The sequence below is a fragment of the Corvus moneduloides genome, chromosome 4, assembly GCF_009650955.1.
Source record: "Corvus moneduloides isolate bCorMon1 chromosome 4, bCorMon1.pri, whole genome shotgun sequence".
Taxonomy (NCBI): domain Eukaryota; kingdom Metazoa; phylum Chordata; class Aves; order Passeriformes; family Corvidae; genus Corvus; species Corvus moneduloides.
In genome coordinates, this window is record NC_045479.1 from 73566512 (window position 1) to 73585988 (window position 19477).

Genomic DNA, 19477 nt, shown 5'->3' on the forward strand with positions numbered 1-19477 from the left:
TGGGGCATTAAATGGAGGAACTTTTTGGGATTCTTTGGCTGTGTCTCCTCCCCATGGGGGGAGGAAGCACCGGGGCAAATTTATGGGATGATGCTGGGGTCAGGAATGCGGGGTGTGGAGGTTCCACACCGGAATCCCATCAGCTTGGGAGACACCCATTAGTGCTGTCATCATCCGGGTGGGTAAACTGAGGCACCGGGAAATGCTTTGCCGGTGTCACACCGGAAATCCGGGATGGTGACTCCTGCTGTAGGGCCTGGCCAGCTGCCACATTCCCGCTTGGATTGAATGGGATTGCCATGGGTGCACTCCGTAGTCTGTGGGGTGATTCCCTGAGCCTGGGGAGGTCAGGCAAAGTGGAGATGGGGCAGCAAGTGCGGGGCATCAAAATCCATGGGGAACAGGGGTAGCGCAGGGAATAACGGGAAACCATTGGCCCTGACATGGGTGCGCCTCATTTTTTATGAGGTGGTTCTTTGGGCATGGTGGGAACAGACAAAGTGGAAAGGGGGAATAAGGGGAGTGTCAGAATCTATTGGGAATGGGGGAGACCCAAGGAATACGGGGAGCCGTGGGGAATTACGGGAAACATTGGACAGGGAGGAACTGGAGATCTGCGGCCCCAGCGGGGCCTCGAACCCCCGGCCCCTCCATCACTCCCCGCTCCACCTACCCCCCTCAGAACTACAACTCCCGGCGTGCCTCGGGGCCGGCGGTGCGTTGCGGGTGCGGCCAATGGGAGTGCCGCGGGGCGGTGACGTCACCGCAGGTGACGTCAGGGGTCCAGAGAGAGGCTGGGGCAGAGGCGGCCGGAGCGGCTGAGGGAGCGCGAGCGGCGCGGGGGGGCCCTGTCGGCGACAGCGGCGACAGGAGCGGCGACAGCGACAGCGGCGGGTCCCAGCGCCTCGCAGCCCGGCGCGCCCCCGCTCCCCTCGGTGCCGGGCGGCCCCGGCCCGCGGCGGCGGCGCTGACAGCCCGCCCGGAGCCCCGGGGGCGGCCGCGGCCACCATGTCGTCCCCCAGCCCGGGCAAGAGGCGGATGGACACCGACGTGGTCAAGCTGTATCCTTGCCGTGCCCCCCCCCCGGGCCCACGGGGGACGAGGATCCCCTCCTTCCCCCTCCCCCCCACGGCCGGGCCTGCGGAGGGGCGGGAGGGCGGGGGGCACCGGGGACCCCCGCCGGGGTCGCCCCCCAAACCCCCCATTCGCACCCCCTCGGCCTCTCCCCGGAGCTGGGGGTTGGATCTGCCCCCCCACCCCCACCAGGGGAGGCCTAACCCCGCTTCTGCTGTATTTTGGGGGGGTTTATCCCCCTCTGTGGCTTGACAGACAGCCCTGGGGGTGTCCGTGCAGACCCCCCCTTGGTGATGCTCCCCCAATCTGGGTGCCCCGCACCCCCTCTTGCCTGCCCTGGGGAGGGTGAGGAAGGGGAGAGCAGTTCCAGCAGCCACAGCCCAAAGAAAGGCTTTTGTGGGGTTTATTATTATTATTTATTCCCCCATTTCACCCCGCGGTTCACGAAGCTTCTGTTGCCGGCTGAGGGATTTAATTTTTTGGGGAGGACGGCGGGAGGGGTCCCTCGGGGTCTGGTTCAGCAGACCCAGGGGTGGGTGAAGGGCATCAGGGCCTGAGCCCGTCTCCCAAGAGGTTTATGTAACCTTCCAGGTTTAGTTAGGCTTTATTACTTTTTATTTTTCCCCTTCTTCCTTGATAGATCTGTTTATATTTTTCCTCCTTGTTTTTATTCCTGGCCCTTTACGGGGCGGTGAATCCCTTTTTCTCTCTGTCTGGAGAGTGGGTGGCGTTGAAATATACCATTGGGAATTCGGTTCTAGGATTGTTTTATTAATAGTTTTTGTTTACAAGGTGGCGGTGTGAGCCGGGAAAGGGTAGGAATGACAAGAGTGGATGAAATGTTTTTTGGATCTGTCGCCTGAACGTGCCCGACCTCAGCAGGACTCGGGGCTGGTGGCTCTGCCGTGGTGGTGTCGAGGGGTCGAGAAACGGGTCTGATTTAGTTCCCAGAGAGAGATAAACAAACTTATCTGGATTTGGTGGTGTTTTTTTGGAAGGGGGGGGGTGTAGGGAGGAGCAGCAGCAGCGCTCCTGTTTGTGGCTTATCGAAGGAAACTTGTGTTTGACGTTCGCCCTGCGCCTTTCTCCCCACAAAGCTGCTCTTGGTGTATTTTTCGCCCTGTTTTTAAGCAAATAGGAAATGAGTCCTGATGGTGCTCGAATCGGAGCTATTTTTATCCAGGGGTTTAAAGTTACACACATGTCAGACTCCGCCAATTGCGATCGATGCTTAATCGCACCGGGAGGAGGGTCGGGAATTCCAGCTGTTTAGTGAGGGGGGGAAAACCTTTCTTAGGGATACCCTGGAAAGAGCTCTGGGCCAGAGAGGGGCCGAGGCCCAACCTGATCGGCTGCTGCTCTGTTTCCCTTTCCCCTCCCCCTCTCTTCTCCTTTTTTTCCCCTTTTTTGTTCGGTTCCTCGCCGACATCTCCAGCGATCGCAGCATTTTGGAGGACAAAGAGCAGGTTTTCCCTGTGAAGTGGCTTTGCTGTGTGTTTCTAGGAGCTGGGTAGGTAGAAAGCCCCGAATATCTGGGATTCCTCTCGGTGCTGGGGAGTTTCTGCTCTGCTCTTTCTGACCCCTGACAAAAGGAACCCCGAAGGCTTTTCCAAAAGCGAAGCCGTTGTTGTCGGCGCAGCCGTCCCTGTTTTCCAAGGGGTGAGGGTTAGAGCAGTCGGTCTCCTGCGGACAACAAACTTAGGAAGTTGGATGTGTCAGATGACTCCTCACCACTCCTCCCTCCCTCGCTCCCTCGCTCCCTCCCTCCCTCCCTCCCCAGCCTTTTTTGTTTGTCTGCCTGACTTGCCCGGGGTGAGCAGCTCACTAGGCCCCGGCTCCCGAGACGCTTCCCTGGGGAATCTCCCCCTCTGGAAGCTGATCTGAAATCAGGGTCTCCTTTGAGACATGGCAGCGAGGAGGGTCTTGGTGGTGGCCAGAGGAGAAGGGATTCGTCTGAAGGAATGTGCTTGAAGGCAGCTCCTCCCGGGGCTTTGAGGGTTTTGTTGCTGTGTAGGGTTTTTGTTTGGGGTTTTTTCCCCCATTTTGCTGCCATTTTCATTACAGTTTCCCTTTTCATCCCCTTTCCACGTCTCCAACAGAGAATAATAGTATGGATTTATGGCCTGCCAAGGGCTACCTTTCCCAGTAGGGAGGGGGCACCGAGCAGAGTGAATAACACTCCTGCCTTCTCCTGCTCTGGCAGGTTTAGGAGCCGAGCGAGGTCTTCTTATGATTCCTATTTTCAATCCTAACACGTCCGTGTCCTTTTGTGGATGCCTCTTTGTGAGGAGGGAAGGGGAGAGGTGGCTGCTCTCCGTGGGGCTGCAGGGAGGGCAGAGCTCTACGTGAATGTGTGGAACTGATGTTTAATAATCTCCTGGACGAGGATGTGCTCAAACTCCCCGTCACTCATTGTCTCCCTCCGGATGGGGTTTGTAGTGCTGAGGCTGGGAAAAGAGAGCCATAATCCCTCCTTCCCCTTTTGGGGGGCTCCAGCCAAAGTTTCCTGGGTAACCTGGTGACCCCTCAGAGTAGAGGTTTTTCAGGAAGGCTCTGTGCTCCTCAAAACACCTCCAGACCCGCTCGCCAGCAGCCTGGAAGCACAGGGTTATCCCACCGGGAAGCACCCAAACTCTAGGCCAGGCCTCTCCAGGTAGCTCCCACCCCGGGGACGGCAGAATGGGGGCTCCCCTTTGTGGTTCCCCGCAGTTTTGGGGCGAGTGCTGGCCTCGGAGCCGTGTTTGCAGGGAAAAGGCCTCGAGCTCTCACAACTCCGCGGATTGGCTGCTCTGTTACTACCCGGAAACCGGGCCCGGGGCAGAGCAAGGCTGCAGCTGATGGGGTGCCCCAGCCAGGGTGTTTACACCCTTGGGGGGACCCACCCCGGCACCCCCATCCCCCAGCAAACCACGGGGCAGTTTCCCGTTCCAAGCCGGGGTTTATTGTTCCGTGGCCGCTCCGCTCGCAGCTTCCCCTTGGCCGGGAGTTTATTTAGTGCTGATTTATTTTCCTCCTTTTGTGGATAAATGCTGCTGGCTGGGTTGTAGTCCCCGAGCTCTATTTTTAAGCGTCAGAGCTGGAAAAGGGAAGTGTCACCCTGTTTTGTGCCTGAAAGGAATTATAAATAGTGGCCAGCTTTGTTTGAATCTCCCTGTGCTACCCAGTTTGCAGAGCCGGGGGTTTGGGAGGTGCATCGGGAGCGTAATTCACGGAGCGTTGCACTCCCTGCTAATTTTAGGCTCGTCCTGAGTCAAGGAGAATAAAAGTACAAAGCTCCTTAGTTTACCTGCGGAGCATTTTGTAATCTCAAAACTCCCCCCCGTGTTTGCTCCGTCGAGGCAAAGGGTAGGACAGAGTTTACATTTGGGATAAATTCCTTTTTCTGGTCGTTATAGGCTTACACCGCACTTATCATCCCACTTGAACACCTTCCAAGAGTGGCGTTGAGCAATCGCGGGGTCACGTGGCTTTGTTCTCTTTGGCCTGTCCCCAGGGAAGAGCGTGTGCACTGGAATGTCTTGTTTTGGTAGGGTTTGGTGGGGCTTTGTCGTTCTCTTGGGGTTTTGTTTTATTTTTGCTTTGTTTTAAAGGATGGATATTTCTGGAAACTTTTAATGTAAATTTTCAAATGTCATGCTACATTTCTTTCTGCTCCACTTCTGGGGCTCTGTTTTAATGAGGTCTCCAGGGATGAGGGGAATCGTGTGGTGATGTTTTAAAATGCACAAAGACGTGGCAGCAGCCCCTTCCCAGAACTGGGAGAGCCCCCCTTTTTCCCAGAAATGCTGGCACAGGTGGTGGCTTATAAATCAAATCCAGGTAAACGTGGCTCAGGAGGTGGTGCCTGTCATTAGGAGAACTTGAAATCCACAAATCTCTGCCCAAACCAAACCAGCTGGAGGAAAAATAAATAATCCTTTTTGCCTAAATGACAACTTCCAAGGGTATCATCTTGCTGCTTTTAGAGCGGGATTCGATGTCTTTGCTAGTGGCTCGATGGTTTTTTTCCCAAAAAATTGGCTGGAGCTGGAAGTTCACTCTCCCTTTGTTGCCTTGTCTGTTGGATTGGGGAGGATTTGGGAGCTGGGGCTCCTCCAGCAGACCTGAAAGCCAAGTGCACCTGTTTAATCATGGAACTGCCACGGTCATGGAGATGAAACTGGGAAATATGGATTTGGTTGGGGCTGCTTGGAGCAGAGTACCTGTTGGAGCCTGACGTCCCAGCCCTGCTTAAAATAAGGAAAAAAAAGCATTTGTATCACTCTGCTTTGGGATGATTTCAACTCTTTCCCCATCTCATTCCCCAGACTCGGAACAGGGATTTTGGTATTCTGAGTAGTCTGGCAGGATGATGCTTCCCAGTTGCCGAGTTCTGAAGTGGCATTAGAGCCCTAAATGCTGATGAAACAAATTCTAGAGGCCTTTTCTTTGTTGTAACAGTTTAAAAACCCCAAAAATCAACGTGGGATTTTGGGAGAACAAACGCCTTGCCTGTAAAATGGAGTCCACGTTCTCCCCTCCGCTGGGTCGAGGAGTTTTCCAGTGCCAGCTGTTTTCCCTGGCTTTCCTAGGGAAACTGTGCTTGGATTTGTAGTAGGGGATTGTTTTTAAGTGTCATCACGACTATCTTACGATCCCAGTGAGCTTTTGGAAACATCTCCCGGAGTGACTCCCACGTGCTTGACATTCTCAGCAGCAGGAGCCGATAATGGGAGCTCGGAGCACGGCTCCCAGTCCTGCAGACCCTGTCAGGTGCCAATATTTTGGATTAAGCAGGAGATGCCCCTTGATGAGGCCCTGCATTGTTTCATTTGCCAGGGAAAAATCACATTTAATCTTCATGGAAGATGTTTTGTCCTGTTTCTGGTCATCGTCGTGCACTGCCATTAAATGATGGTTGGTTTTTTTAATGTTTTGAGGTTTTTTTAATAAATTTCTCCTTCAAACTCACCCTTAATTCCTGTCCTACCCTGTGCCTACCTGTTGTTCCTGGAGCAGGTGGAGGAGACAGTCTGGAAGCTGAGGGAGTAAATCCTGGAAGGTGCCGAGTGCCTCCTTGGGAGCTCACACCTGGATCACTCCAGGAGCTCATTCCTTGGAGGCTCCAGGTTTGCTTTCTCCGTGGGAATGCCAGCACAAGGGGGTGATACCTGAGGATGGAGGCCATTCCCAAAGGGACAACTCCCTGCACAGGCTGTTACATCTTGGATCCCTGCCCTGTGTCCTGGGGAAAGCAAAAGCAAAGGAGTGCTTAAATTGAAAGTCTGGATAGGCTTTTTCCCAATTTATTTCCATGGGGTTTTTTTCCTAAATTGAAAATCTTGATAGACATTTCCCCCTCTTTGTTTCCTTGGGGTCTATTCCTAAATTTAAAATTTTGATAGACTTTTTCCCTGTTTGTTTTCTTGGGTTTTTTTTTCCCCTTCCATCAAGGCAAAGCAGCAGGAATGGGGCTGTTGGGAAGAGAAGGGGCCTCTGGAAGCACCCCAGTGCTGGGTGCAGTGTCACTGAGTGTTCTCAGCACCTGTTGGTGCTTGGTGCCCTTCTTAAACCGTGATTTAATCGGAGCCATACCCGGGATAAACACATAACAGGTTGTTGTTAAGGAGGGAGAGAGCCCACAGTTAAAGTGACAGGCTCCCACATGGAGCAGATTCTGAGCCAAATTCTTCCTGGTTTTATGGTCTGCTTAAGTCAGAGGTGATCCCACGCTGAGGCAGAGGTGCCTGAATTTTCCTGCTGTCCTGGACTTCATTCCAGCAGCAAAAATGCTGAATAACGTCTCTTTTTTTTTTTCCTTTTTTTTTTAAAATATGAAATGGGAATTATAGATGTGGGTGTGTGTATCAGAGCTCAGCACTTCATTGTGTGTCTTATTGTGTGCATTCAGCTTCCCTCCTTTCACTCCCTCCATTTCCCTGTGGATTTTGTCCATGTATTTCTGGAATAATGAACATAGAGCCCTGCTCTTTGTTTTTCCTCACCAAAATAGAGCTCGCGTGACTGAAGGATCATCCGACCTTGTCATCTCTGGTTTCTACTGGGTCATGCAGCCCATGTGGATTCCAGCAGGAGCCTGTGGATGAGCTGCCCTGGCTGTTGGATGGGATGGATCTCCCAGCACATCCCAGGGAAATGGGCTGAGTTGGTTTCGTTGCTGGCAGAACTGTGCTGTTCTCGCTTTTCTTTTCCCTGCTTTTTTTTTATTCCTTTTTTTTCACCTCCTTGGGGTGCTGAGAGCTGTCTGTGCCCTGGTGTGGATACACCTGGAATGCTGGTTGTTGTGGAGGAGTGCAGGGATTCATTCACCCATCACCCAGGCAGTCTTTTCCCAGGCTTTTCCCTCTGCTGTCCCCCCTCATCCCATTGCCTTTGTGACCACTCACCTCTAACTGCTGCCTCCTCATCTTCAGTCTCCATCTTTTCCCAGCTCCTTAGCCTCCCTAAGGATCTGTCCGAGATTGAGGGTGGATTTAATCTCTTGGAAAACAGTGATTTTGCTGCTTCTTGCTCTTGTGTATCCAATAATGATTGGGTTGGTTCTGGATTCAGGACTTGGCCTCTATTTTATTTTGCAGCTTCCAAGAGCCATCCTCTAATCTTAAATCATTTCACTGATTCCCTGGAGCAAATTGATTCAGCCTTCCAGGAGAAGCCAAATCACTCCCAGCCCTTTTCCTTGGCGTGAGGGCTTGCAGATCAGTGGAGGGGTGGATCCGTGTGGGTCATTTGTAAACTGAGCTGGTGGTCTGTCAGCTCTAATCCCTTTAAACTGGGAATTACAGAGCAGGGCTGGATATCCTGCATGATCCACATCCAGGAGGTGATGGAGACTCCCAGATATTCGTGACTCAGCGTGAGGAAGGGATAGAGCCATTTTGGATTGTTTTTCTGAGGGTCAGGTGCTGCTTTCCAGAAATTGCTGCATTTCCCTGTGCATGCTTTCCTTGGAATAACTACAGGAAAACAGCATAAAATATTTTTTTAGGGACTGCACAAATAGAGTGTCTGGGTGGATTATTCTGAAAGGTTTTACACTCTCTGGCTTTAATTGTTTGGGGTTTTTTGGTGTTATTTCCTTCAAAATGAATGTTTTGAATTCATGGTCATGTTTTCTTTGGGAAAAGTCTACATTTATGACAGTTGCTGCCTTTTAGAGGAGCTTCACCCTGGAGGCTTTGTGTCATTCCCTGTTAAAGATTGAGGTTAAAAGCTGACAGTTGATTGTTAAATAAATTTTGCATTATTTCCAAATTCCAGGGGGCTTTTACCTGGCTTTGAGCAGTGGCAGGGGGGACTTGGGGTGGGAATTAGAGCCGTGCAAATCCTTGCTGCCTTCTCTCCGTGTCACAGCTGATTGTTTCTAGTCACTGCTGTGTGGATCTTTCCTAAAGCCTGGGTTGGGACAGTTGGAATGGGAGGGAAGGAGAGGGATGAGGTGGTGCTGTGCATAGTGAAGGAATGGGATTGAGGGAGGAGGAATCCAGGCTCCCTTCTCCCAGCCCCGGAGTGAGGAACGGCATTGAAAGGTGAGCTTAAGGATGTTTGCACCAGGGAGAGACACTGGCAGGCTGTAAAATCTGGGATTTTGAGAAAACAAAACAGATTTTAGGGTAGGATCAGCTATTTACACAACTTACCAAGCATAACCCCTGAAAAAGTAAAAACCAGTGTGTGATACTAAGCCTGAGTGTCCCAGATTAACCTCCACCGTGGTAGATTAATGGATGCAAAGTTGAAAAGATTGATAAATTATTAACTTAACCACGTTGGCTTTTTTTTTTTTTTTTTTTTTTTTTTTTGTGGGCTGTGGTGCTTTGTTTTGTGCTGGTGCTGGCAGGTCCGGGCCTGCTCCGAGGCTGTGTCCAAGGAGACACCCGATTCCTGCAGCAGGAAACGTGGATGAGAACACAACCCTGAGTTGTCTGAACAGAGATTGAAAATCATTTTGCTCTTAAAGGAGTTCCTAAATCAAAATGCTGTTTTAGAACTGAGCTCCGAAGCTCTTGGATCGCCAGTGTGGCCACGGTTGAAGAGCTAAGACTCATCTTGGTTTTATGAAATGAAGCTGCTCCTTTAAGCCTTGCTCAGTGGAGTGTGAGTGGTGTGAAGCCAGATTCTTTTTTTAGTTTGAAAAGGACCAGGTTTAGCTTTCAGATGCATTTGGGGAGGGGAGTTGTTGGCTTTTTAAAGCATAATATTGGGAGTTCTGCACTGAGAGGAGCCTGGTGCTTCTGGAAGCTGCAGGAACAACATGGAATCACGGGCTGTTTGGGTGGGAAGGGACCTTAAAGATCATCCACATCCACCCCTTCCACTATCCCAGGCTGCTCCAAGCCCCAATGTCCAGCCTGGCCTTGGACACTGCCAGGGATAGGAAGCCCACACTTACCTGGACAGCAAGAACATGAGATGGAATTAGTGAGAGATGAAGCCCAAAACTTGCCTTTGAGCTGTTCCCAAACTGATTTGTTTGAGGAAAATCCTTTTTAATCTATCCTTTTTTTAAAAAAAATTTTTTTTTATTTCCCTCTTTTTTCTTCCTTTTTAGGAGTGGGGAGAGGCTTCTCCCTGCTGCTAAATCCAGTGAAAGCTGCTCCATCAGGGGAAGCTGGCGGAAGCCACCGCTCCATCACCCTCTCCTTTCTGCTGAAGGCAACTGAAACTGGTTTTGTTTTTCTTCAGTCTGATGCCATTAATTCAGACTCAGTGACCTTCCCCCTCAGATCTCCAAAGCCAACAGGGCTGGACCCGGTTTCACGTGGCAGCCAGGCAGGTTTTAAACCTCACAATACCCCGGCTGCCTTCCCGCTGAGCTCATGTTCTGCGGGGCAGACGTGTCCGTGCCCATGCACTCGGCAGCACTGGGATCCTTTCCGAAGGCATCCACATCCCCCTTGGCTGTGCTGCTGAATTTTAGGAACTCTCTGAACACAAAATCAGGTTTAGAAACCAGCAGGGGCTTTGTTTGGATAAGAAAGAAATCAGAGGTTGATTTCCACAAGTTTTGGGGATGGCCTTGCTGGGGGATCCTCAATTCCAGAGTCAACAAGCCTGAAATAAAGGAACAATCCTTCCAGGAGTGCAGCAGTTATCCTGGGAATGTCAGATGTCTGAGGTGACTCAGCGTGGTTACACTGATTTATTCCTTGCTGCTCCTGAAGGCACCTCCTACTTTTTGTTTCCCACTGTTTATTTTTTCTTTTAAGGTTGTGTCAGTGTTGAATGGAGGGAAGCAGTGGAAATAACGAAGCTGAATGATCAGTGCTTTGTTTAACATCGTTGGTAACTTCATAGGCCTGGCTTAGGGAAGGAATCCGTGCCTGGATATTGGGGAAAGCTCAGATCCCAGCAGGAGAATGTGCTTTGAGAAGAGGGGGACACAAGGCTGGGTTGAAAAGTTGGGATGTCAGAAATCAGATCCCGGGAAGTCAGTGCCAGAGCCTGTGTTCCTTGAAAGGGAAGGTATGTGAGGAGGTGTTAACTCACCCTGCTCCCGGCTGGAGCCGCTCCACGCTTTTTTAAAAGCTGAGCACACCATCCTGAGCTCCTGTGCCTCGTGTAAAGCTCCAGGCTCTTGGATTTCAACATTTTGTCATGCTCACAACTGCTGAGAAAGCTACAAGTTACTGAGAATCCACTGGTTTTGTTACTTCATGGTTTCTGTCGCATTTTGTTTGGTGTTGCCACAAAAAGATACATTTAAATACTTGCCTGGTTCGGTGCAAAAAATCCCCGGAAAATAACCACGTTCTGCAAGCTGGGCAGGAGGCAAAACCAGTGTGTTTTACACGTGGAGAAAAGCCCCAGCACCAGCGACAGGAGTGGAAAGTGTCTAAAACCCCCAATTTGGCAGGACTGAAGAAATATTCCCACATGATTTTAGCAAATCACTTAAACTGTGAACCCTGCTTGAGTCACTGGTCACTGCTTGAATTTCCCCCGGCGTAAAACCGAGACTTGAGCCTTGCCAAATGAAACAAAAGATACCCTAAAAGTGAGCTGATGAGCAATAATGTGCTCCTAACGATCCCTTTCATCCCTGGGAAGGCACCACTTTGCATTTCAAGGTTTGCCACAACTGTGCTTTCGCTCTGAAATCAGGAAATTTGCTGACCCTGCGCAAAGCCCTGCCGAGTTTATTGACCACCAGCATTTAAACCATCTGCCCATCTTGGATCTAAACTCAATTTTACACGTTTAGGGAATAGACTGTGGAGGAGAGGGATGTGTTTGGCTCTTCTGTTGTGTCCCAGAGGGTCAGAGCCTCATGTTGGGATTTGGAGCTGCTCTCCCTGAGTTGCATTTGTGCAGCTCCTCAGGTGTGGTCCCAAACTGCTGGAGCTTTTTAAATGTCAGTTCTCTGGAAAAAATCAGGATCTTTCCTCACTTCAGCAGGATTTATTGGAAAAGGCTGAGGGGTAAGGAAAGATTTGCCTGTTATGCCTGTTTAGATGTAGCAAGAAATGGGTTTGTGGGGTTTGTGCAGGGATTCTGTCGTGGCAAAGTGCCTCGAGAGAGCCCAGGTGCTGCTGGTGCCTCTTCTCAGCATTGTGCACGTGGCTTTGGGGCCTTTTATCCATTAGTTTTTCTCTGGAGTTGGTTGGATAAGTGGGAATTGTGTGTTAGAAGAGCTTATGTTATAACACAACAAACCTGGTCTAGGGAAGGCAGCCCTGCCTGTGGCAGGGAGTGGGAATCAGATGATCTCTAAGGTCCATCCCACACCAAAATTCCATAATAACTGGAGTCTGAACCAGCATCTCTGTCTTACTAGAGGCAAATTTTAGTCCTGTGTTGATAAATATTAGATTTGCTATAGTTTGCTTATTTTTAGACTTTTATCTGTTTGCAGGGGCTTCCTGCTCAGTGTGGCTGGGATGCAACAGGATTCTGCAGGGTCAGGAGGTGAATTAATGTGTTTTTTTTAAAGAGTTTTGGAATTTTTTTCAGCTCAGTAACCACTGAGTCCTTAAATTGTCCTCTGTGGCTCTTGGTGGCTTCCAGAGTCACAGATTTCTCTGCTGCCACCTGAAGCTCAGTGTCATTAAGGCATTTCAGGATATTCTGTGTGTGAGTTTCTCCTGCCAGTTTTCTCCAGACTTGGAAGGCACCAGAGGTGAAACCTGGGATGGGTGAACTCCATAATCCTCTGCAGGTTTTGTTTTATTTCCAGTGGCAGCTGGGAATGTGCTGCTGAGCATCCCAGGAAAAGGTGGATGGGGCTGTGATGCTGAAGGCTGTGACACTCCTTTACAAGGTGCTTCAAACAGCAGAAAAACGCTGAAAGAGGGTGGGGAATGTTCACATAATTCTTGCAGGATGGATCAGAAGCTGAAAGCACTTGGCTCAAGCAGGTCCTTTGGGTACAGGTGTGAAATAATCCTCACCTTTCCCATTTTGGGTCTCCTGAAGTCACCCAGAAGGCAGCAGGACTTTGCCACGTGCACATCCCTCTCTTAGGAAGTGGCTGGAGCTGCCACAGGCGTCACAGAAACCCACATCAACTGGTTTTTAGGTCATTACCAGACTGGACTAAATTTAGCTTGTGAGCCAGAAGTGGGAGGTTTTGTATCCAAATTCCTGCCCCATCCCTATTTCTGGAGCATCTGGGCTGTGCCCTACACCCAGTCCTGCCTCTGCTGAAATCCCTGTTTCCTTTTAATCACACAGGGCAGGGACAACGCTGAGCTTGGGTTGGGAAGTTCCTGAATGAGGAAGTGGAGGTGGAATTGCAGGGAAGAGTAACAGGACGTGGAGCTTCCTTAGGGATGATGGGCTTGAGTCCCATGTAGGGCTGACAGTGTGGCCAAGAGGAGAACCCTGTCCCATTTTTGTGTATGGATCAGCTGCATATCCCAAAAACTGTGGCTTGCTGAACTCTGGTTGCTGCTGGAGATTTGTGTAGGTTTAGGGTGGGAACAGCTCGGAGTAAAGGGAGAAAACCACTTTTCTCATTACCCTTTAAATTTATCTCAAGGAAGGAATGTTCCCACTTTTTTTTTTTTTCTTTTTCCAAGCCCCACATCTCTGCTAAAATTGTCAAATGGCAGAGATGAGTAAAGGGGAGGAAAATAAGTCACTGTGGCAGCACAAGGGAAAATTGCTGGGAGCAATGTGCTGGTTCTGTAATTCCAAGCTGTCTTTATTTTAACTTCCTTGATTGTTGCAGGATCCTGGTGCTTTGCAGCAGCACACGGCTTAATTGGGGATTTTTTTTTTTTTGTGGATTAGTAATATTGGCCTCTAAAATGGCTTCAAGTGTGTCAAGGCTGCTTAATTCTGATTTATTAAAGAAGGCTGTGATAAATGTGTGTCTTTGAAACCCTGGCTGGCTCTGCCGGAGGTCACCTGGAATTCAGAGCATCTGGCAGAGGTCGGCTCCAGGCTTTTTGTTCTGTGCTGGGGAAAACTCGGGGGGTTTTATCAGCTCCTCTCTGAAGGAGGAGACACTTCAAACTTGGTGACAAAATCCCACTTTTCAGGCAGCTGCACCTGCTAACGACTAAACTGTTAATTAGTTTTTAGTGCCATTGCAGTGGTGTTCCTTTGTCTCGTCTAGAATGGTGATTCAAAGAGATGATGTCAAGGAATCTTCTGTTTCAGCTGAATTTAACGCATTATGAGAAAGCTCTGCCTTCACTCCAAAGCTCCCCACCACAGCCTAAAAGCTGGGGATAGCAGTGTCCTGACAACACCATTTATCCTGGCAGTGTGGGGTGTATTCCAGGGCTGAATCCAAAACTCAACTTGGATTTTAAATTGACTGCTGGTATTTTCTTTTTCTTTCTTTCTTTTTTTTTTTTTTTTTTTTGATCCACGTAACAAACTCCAGGTATCATTATACCTGCAGGAAACCTCCAGGCGAGTTTTTCTTCCTGCAGCTCTCAGAAATACGAGGACATAAATTTCGGGATGGCTGATTTGTAGAACTCCCCTGGGCTCCCCTGCTGAGCCTCTCGTTAGGGAGCTGAGAGGGAAGTGGGATAATTAAGCCTGAGCAGATGTGCTAGAACAAGATACTGGATCAGGAGCAGGAGTGTGGATGAGCTGCTCCTGATTCCAGCGGATGCAAACTCACTCTGTCCTGGTTTTCCTCTCCAAGTGGATTTGGTGCTTTTGGTTAGGGAACTTTACTTCCAAGAGCTTCCAGCAGAAAGAGCACCTTCCAGACTCTCCCAGAGAAATATCCCAATCTTTCTGCAGCCCTTCTACCTCTACAGCTTGGAGGTTATTTTGGAGGAATCTGCCCGGCCACAGTGACAAGGACTTTGTGTTCTGTGTTCCTGTGTTTTACCCTCTGCTGTTCTGCTGGTCCTGTTATAAAAAAAAAATTCCCTTTTTCCCTTCCTCTGGTTGTGGTGGTGTCACCTGTGACAAAGTGGCTTTAATGAATCCTTCCAGTGCCTGAAGCGGCCTTGTAAAAGGAGGGAGAGGGACTTTGGAAGGGCTTGGAGGGACAGGCCAAGGAGGAATGGCTGAAAGAAGGGAGTTTTAGATGGGATCTTGGGAAGGAATTCCTGGCTGGGAGGGTGGGGAGGGGCTGGAATGGAATTCCCAGAGAAGCTGTGGCTGCCCCTGGATCCCTGGAAGTGTCCAAAGCCAGGCTGGACGAGGCTTGGAGCAGCCTGGGACAGTGGAAGGTGTCCCTGCCATGGCAGGGGATGAATGTGGATGAGGTTTAAGGTCTCTTCCAACCCAAACCATCCCATGATTTTAACCCCTGCCTTCCTGGGAAACGCTGACATCAGAGGCTTCCCATAGTCAGAGAAACCCACGGTGCTTGAGAACAGCCTGGACCTCTTCCTTCTGCTTCTGGTGCAGCTGCTGAGCAAAGGACGATCTTCAAAGCCTGGAAACCATAAAAAAAAAATCTAGAAATGGCTGTTTTTCATGCCTGCCTTCAGCATGACAGCTATCCCGGGAGCTGGGCACCCTCCACTCTTGGCTCTGGTGCTGCCCCAGCTCTGCCTGGCTGTGGTTTTGTTGGTGCTGGCGAGCTCCAGGCTTCCCAGACATTCCCATCTCCAAACAAAGCTCCCAAGGCTTTGCTGCCTCCTTCCTTGGCAGCCTCCGGGCGCAGCCCCGCTCCTGCCTTTCCGCTGCACACGGAAGCTCGTGTGGGGATCGTTGTTCATTCCAAGCGTGGCTCTCTCATGTCTCCCTCTGGAACACAATGTATCTTTAGACCTTAAACTTGCAGGAAAATCCTGGGCGATTTTCCCCTGGGAAAGGCCAAAAACGCCTCGGAAGCGCTCAAGACTTGAAACCACTCTTTTGTGGGCAAGTGTTGTTCTTGGTGCAAAGGCTGATGGTGGGAGCTGGATGCAGGAGGAATTGCTGGCATTAAAGGAAGCACCAGCCTGGTTTCCTGAACTCCCAAGGCTGATAAATGAACTTTTTGCAGGTGGTTTGGTGATTAAATGACGCCTTGTCAGTCTTTTTAAGTTACATTCTAAGCTGAATTGGCCAGGCTGGGTGGAACCTGGAGCAACCTGGAGTAGTGGAAGGTATCCCTGCAGGTGGAACTGGATGGTTTTAAGGTCCATTCCAACCCAAACCATCCTGTGATTCCAGTTTTCCAGAGTTAATGGCTTGATGGATGGGAACTATTTGTACTGACCCTCTGCCCAACCTTGGAAATTGTGTATTTGTTTTTTTCTCAGGACTGATCCATGTGGTGGAATCCCATCCGACTTGGCAGAAAGCTCTGAGTGATAGACTCAGATTTATTAATGAACCCTTTAAATAGAGATGGCCAAATGCACTGGACAGAAATCTGGGACAAACCCACTTGTGCAGCTTGGCTGTTCCCAGCCAGCACTGGGATGTTGGCTGTGTTTATGGGATCCACTGGGGAAGCCACAGTGCCCCATTGCCCTCATTCCATAGGAAGGATCAAGGGGATAATTGATTTAATAGCCATGACAGTGGCACATTGGATTGCTGGAGGAAGTTCTGTACAAAACTCTGGCATGCAGGAAACTCCTACACTTTTTCCTGTAGGAACACTGGGCTGCAGTTTCCTGGTGTGTGGGATTATGGTGTTTTTATATTGCAGGTGGCCTGGAAAGAAGGAAAACTTTATAAACTTCAGTTGTGTGTAACCAGGCTGCTTGTTCCTAAATCACTTGGGGTTTTTCTGCTTTGGTGTGAGAGAAAAGAGGGAAATTGTGGTTAACTTCACCAGGTCTGTGATTCAGGTTTGGAGTTTGGGCTAAAAACCCAACAAAATTGTATGTAAATCCTGCCTGAGCTGCTCCTTTAAAACACTTTGAACAAAGCCAAGGAGAGGGGAAGCAAATCTGATCCCTCTGGAAGTTCTGGCAGGGCTCCTTCCCGCAGCAGAGAAGGGAACAAATCCCATCCTCCAGGGTTTGGGAGGGATCTGTAAAAGGCACAGCACCCTCAGGTCCTCAGCACCAGAACATTCCCACGTGGGGATGGAAAGGACTCTGCAGAACAACCCCACACTGGAGAGAACTCTGTTTTCCTTGGTGTTAGAGGTGCTTAGGGAGCAGGACAGGAAAAATCCCACTGGATTCCATTCCTGGCAGGCCATGGAGAGCTGTTGTAATACCTTACCCTGATGCCAAAGGAGCAGGATCCTGCCCAGGACTTCAAATGGGTTTCAGATGAGCCTTTCCAAGGTGTGGGTGCTGCCTCAGCACTTAAGGAAGGATTTTGGGTGCAGGCCCGTGCCATAGGCTGGATGTTGATGTTCATCCTGATTTTCCACTGCTTGTGAGCCGCTCTATGCCTTCTCTGCTGCACCTGAGAATCAGAAGAGCAGAATTTCACTTGTTCTTGAAAAAAACTGTATTTTTAATAGTGTTTTGAAAGGAACAGAAATCCCCAGGTGCCTCAGGAATGATCCACCCTGAAAAAAACCACCTGTAGCTGGTGGAGCTTTGTGTATTCCTTCAAATCGGGGGGTGGGAAATCTACATTGAAGCCAACCCATGATTTTCCCGTGTGTTACTTTAGGTTAAGGGAATTCACTAATCTCGAGCTTAATTTCCAAATCCAGTTGGCTTTTATTTCCTACACCCATGCTGGAGAAATCCCAGTGGGTTTGGAGATTTGTTTTAAAGCTCTTTTCTTTGAGGATTGGCAGGTAAGAACCCTTCTCCAGGAAGGCTCAGAACTGCTGGAGCTTCCTCAAGTAGCAAAGAATTCTGGAACAAGCAACTGGGGAATGGCCTAAAACAGGAGAGGGTAAGTTTAGATTAAATCTTAGGGAGAAATTCTTCCCTGTGAGGGTGACGAGACCCTGGCACAGGTTGGCTGGGTCCCTGGAATTGTTCAAGGGGACTTGGAGCAACCTGGGATAGTGGAAGGTGTCCCTGCCCATGGCAGGGGTGGCACTGGATGGGCTTTAAGGTGCCTTCTAATCCCAAATTTTATGATTCTATGAAATATCAGTTGTTCCCTCTTCTTCAGGGGACAAATCATCCCCAAAATATCTTTGGGAGACCTTACTGCTGTTGTGGTTGGTGCAGAAAACATCTGGGTGGGAGGCAATTCCCTCCTGGGAGTTTGGATTTTAAGCCCAAAAGCCAATTATTGTTGAATTAAAGTTGAAGCAGCTTTGTGAGCACCAGAGCTGCCTAATTTTCACTGGCACTGTCTATTTGTGTGCTTGCTCTGGGATCTGAGTCTGGCTTAGAGTTAAAGCCCAGCTTACCCAGGCTGGATTTTCAAAGAGCTGGTGCTGTCTCAGTTCTGAAAGCCATGGCTTGCAAACTCCTCTTACAAAGCCCGGTGCAGGCAGGACCAGGAAATGCATCCCTGAGTATTTCTAGTGGGGTTGGAAGGGACGCTGCAAAACACCCCCACACTGGAGAGAGCTCTGTTTTCCTTGGTGTTAGAGCAGGACAGGAAGAATCCCACTGGATTCTGCTCCTGGCAAGCCACGGAGAGCTCCTGTCAGGATCCTGAACAGGACTTTAGAAGTGTTTTCTCCCCCTTGTGATGTTTCAGCAGTTCAAGGCTCGCTTTGTTTGTGGGAAGCCTCTCTCAGGGCTGATTTTTCTTGGAGCATCCCAGCATGGAGTGTTGATTAAACCAATTCTCAGGATTCCCTGGTTTCACACTTCCTCAGGTCAGTGTTAGGCTGTAGTTTGAGCTGAGGATCAGCATCTTCTTCCTGAGTCTCTGTGGCCCAATTCAGCATCTTTTGCAGGCAAGGAAAGATCCTGGCAATGGGCAGCAGAGAGGATGTGGAATCTGCCTCTGGAACTGGACCTGCTCCATGCCAAAGCTAAAATTAAGCTAAATTTAAGCTTAAAATATTTCCTTTGACACTTTCTCCTTCCTGCCACTGAACTCTTTATCTTGTTTAAAATCAAGACCTTGACATAATTCTAGATTTTTTTTTTCCCCTAAATAAGCCCTGGCCAAAGCTCAGCTCTTGGCCTCCTCTGCATGTGCTTTGAGTGCAAACATCTCATCCCAAGGGCTTTGCAGCAGGAGGAGATGGATGTTTGTCCCTTTGGGGCTTCATGTCACCGTTGCTGAGGTGCTTTGAGGCACTTTCTGAATGACTGTGGAGGTTTCTGGGAGTAAAAAAGCATTTCAGTAAAATCTACAAAAACCTAACCCAAACCCCCCTTGAGGGAAAAGGCCACATCTTATAATAATACATTTTTCCCCCCTGAAGACTAAATCAGAGAAGTATTGGAGTATGTCAGAGCAATCTGCTTTTAACAGACCTGCTGCATTCTTGTAAATCACGTGATGAGGGCCAGCCCCAAATACACTTAAATCTTGGGTTTGGTGTCAGGTCTAGCACAGCTTTGGGGTCACGCTCAGTCCTGTGGTTTCACAACCACGGTTTCTCTTTCACAAGAGCTTCAGCACTTCTTGAATCCTCCCGAAGAGGAAATGAACCGTTGCCAGCACACCTGGAAGAAGCAACGATTGCATTTTCTCCTTCTCATATTTCACTGAGAACACACTTGAAATTTCTGGCTGCTTTGAGAAGTTGATTATTTGTACATGAAACACTCAATTCCACCAGTATGTCCCATCTCCATGGAAACCAACTTCTCTTGGTGGGAGCTGGAGTGATGCAAATATTAAATGTGGTGCTTCAGCTCAGGGACAGATGTGTGGCCACCTAAACTACTCCAGCTCCATCCTCCCTGCTCCTGGATCCAGCTCTGGCTTCCCCCTGAGCTGAAACTCAGAGCAGTGAATTGTTCTGGCTCCTGATTATTTCCAGCTCTCATGGAATTCTGGGAAGCTCAAGCATCAGGTGTGAGTCGAATCCTGAGGATGTTTTTGCCTCTCCAGTTATCCCAGAGAAGTCCACGTTGTCTGGTCTTCCCCAAACAATGCAGTTCCCTCCCTGTAGGATCCATTTAAGGAGTTTGCTCATTGACAGTTGCTTCTAATTAGG

General features: G+C 49.5%; 1 protein-coding gene across 1 annotated transcript in view; it reads left to right on the plus strand.

Moving 5' to 3' along the window:
• Nucleotides 1-792: 792 nt before the first annotated feature.
• UBE2H (ubiquitin conjugating enzyme E2 H) overlaps nucleotides 793-19477 on the plus strand; it is a 45911-nt gene continuing 27226 nt past the window's right edge. Inside the window, exon 1 of the mRNA XM_032105682.1 lies at nucleotides 793-1061. Within this exon, the coding sequence (XP_031961573.1) occupies nucleotides 1009-1061 (53 nt within the window). The 5' untranslated portion in view covers nucleotides 793-1008. The remainder of the gene's footprint in view (nucleotides 1062-19477) is intronic.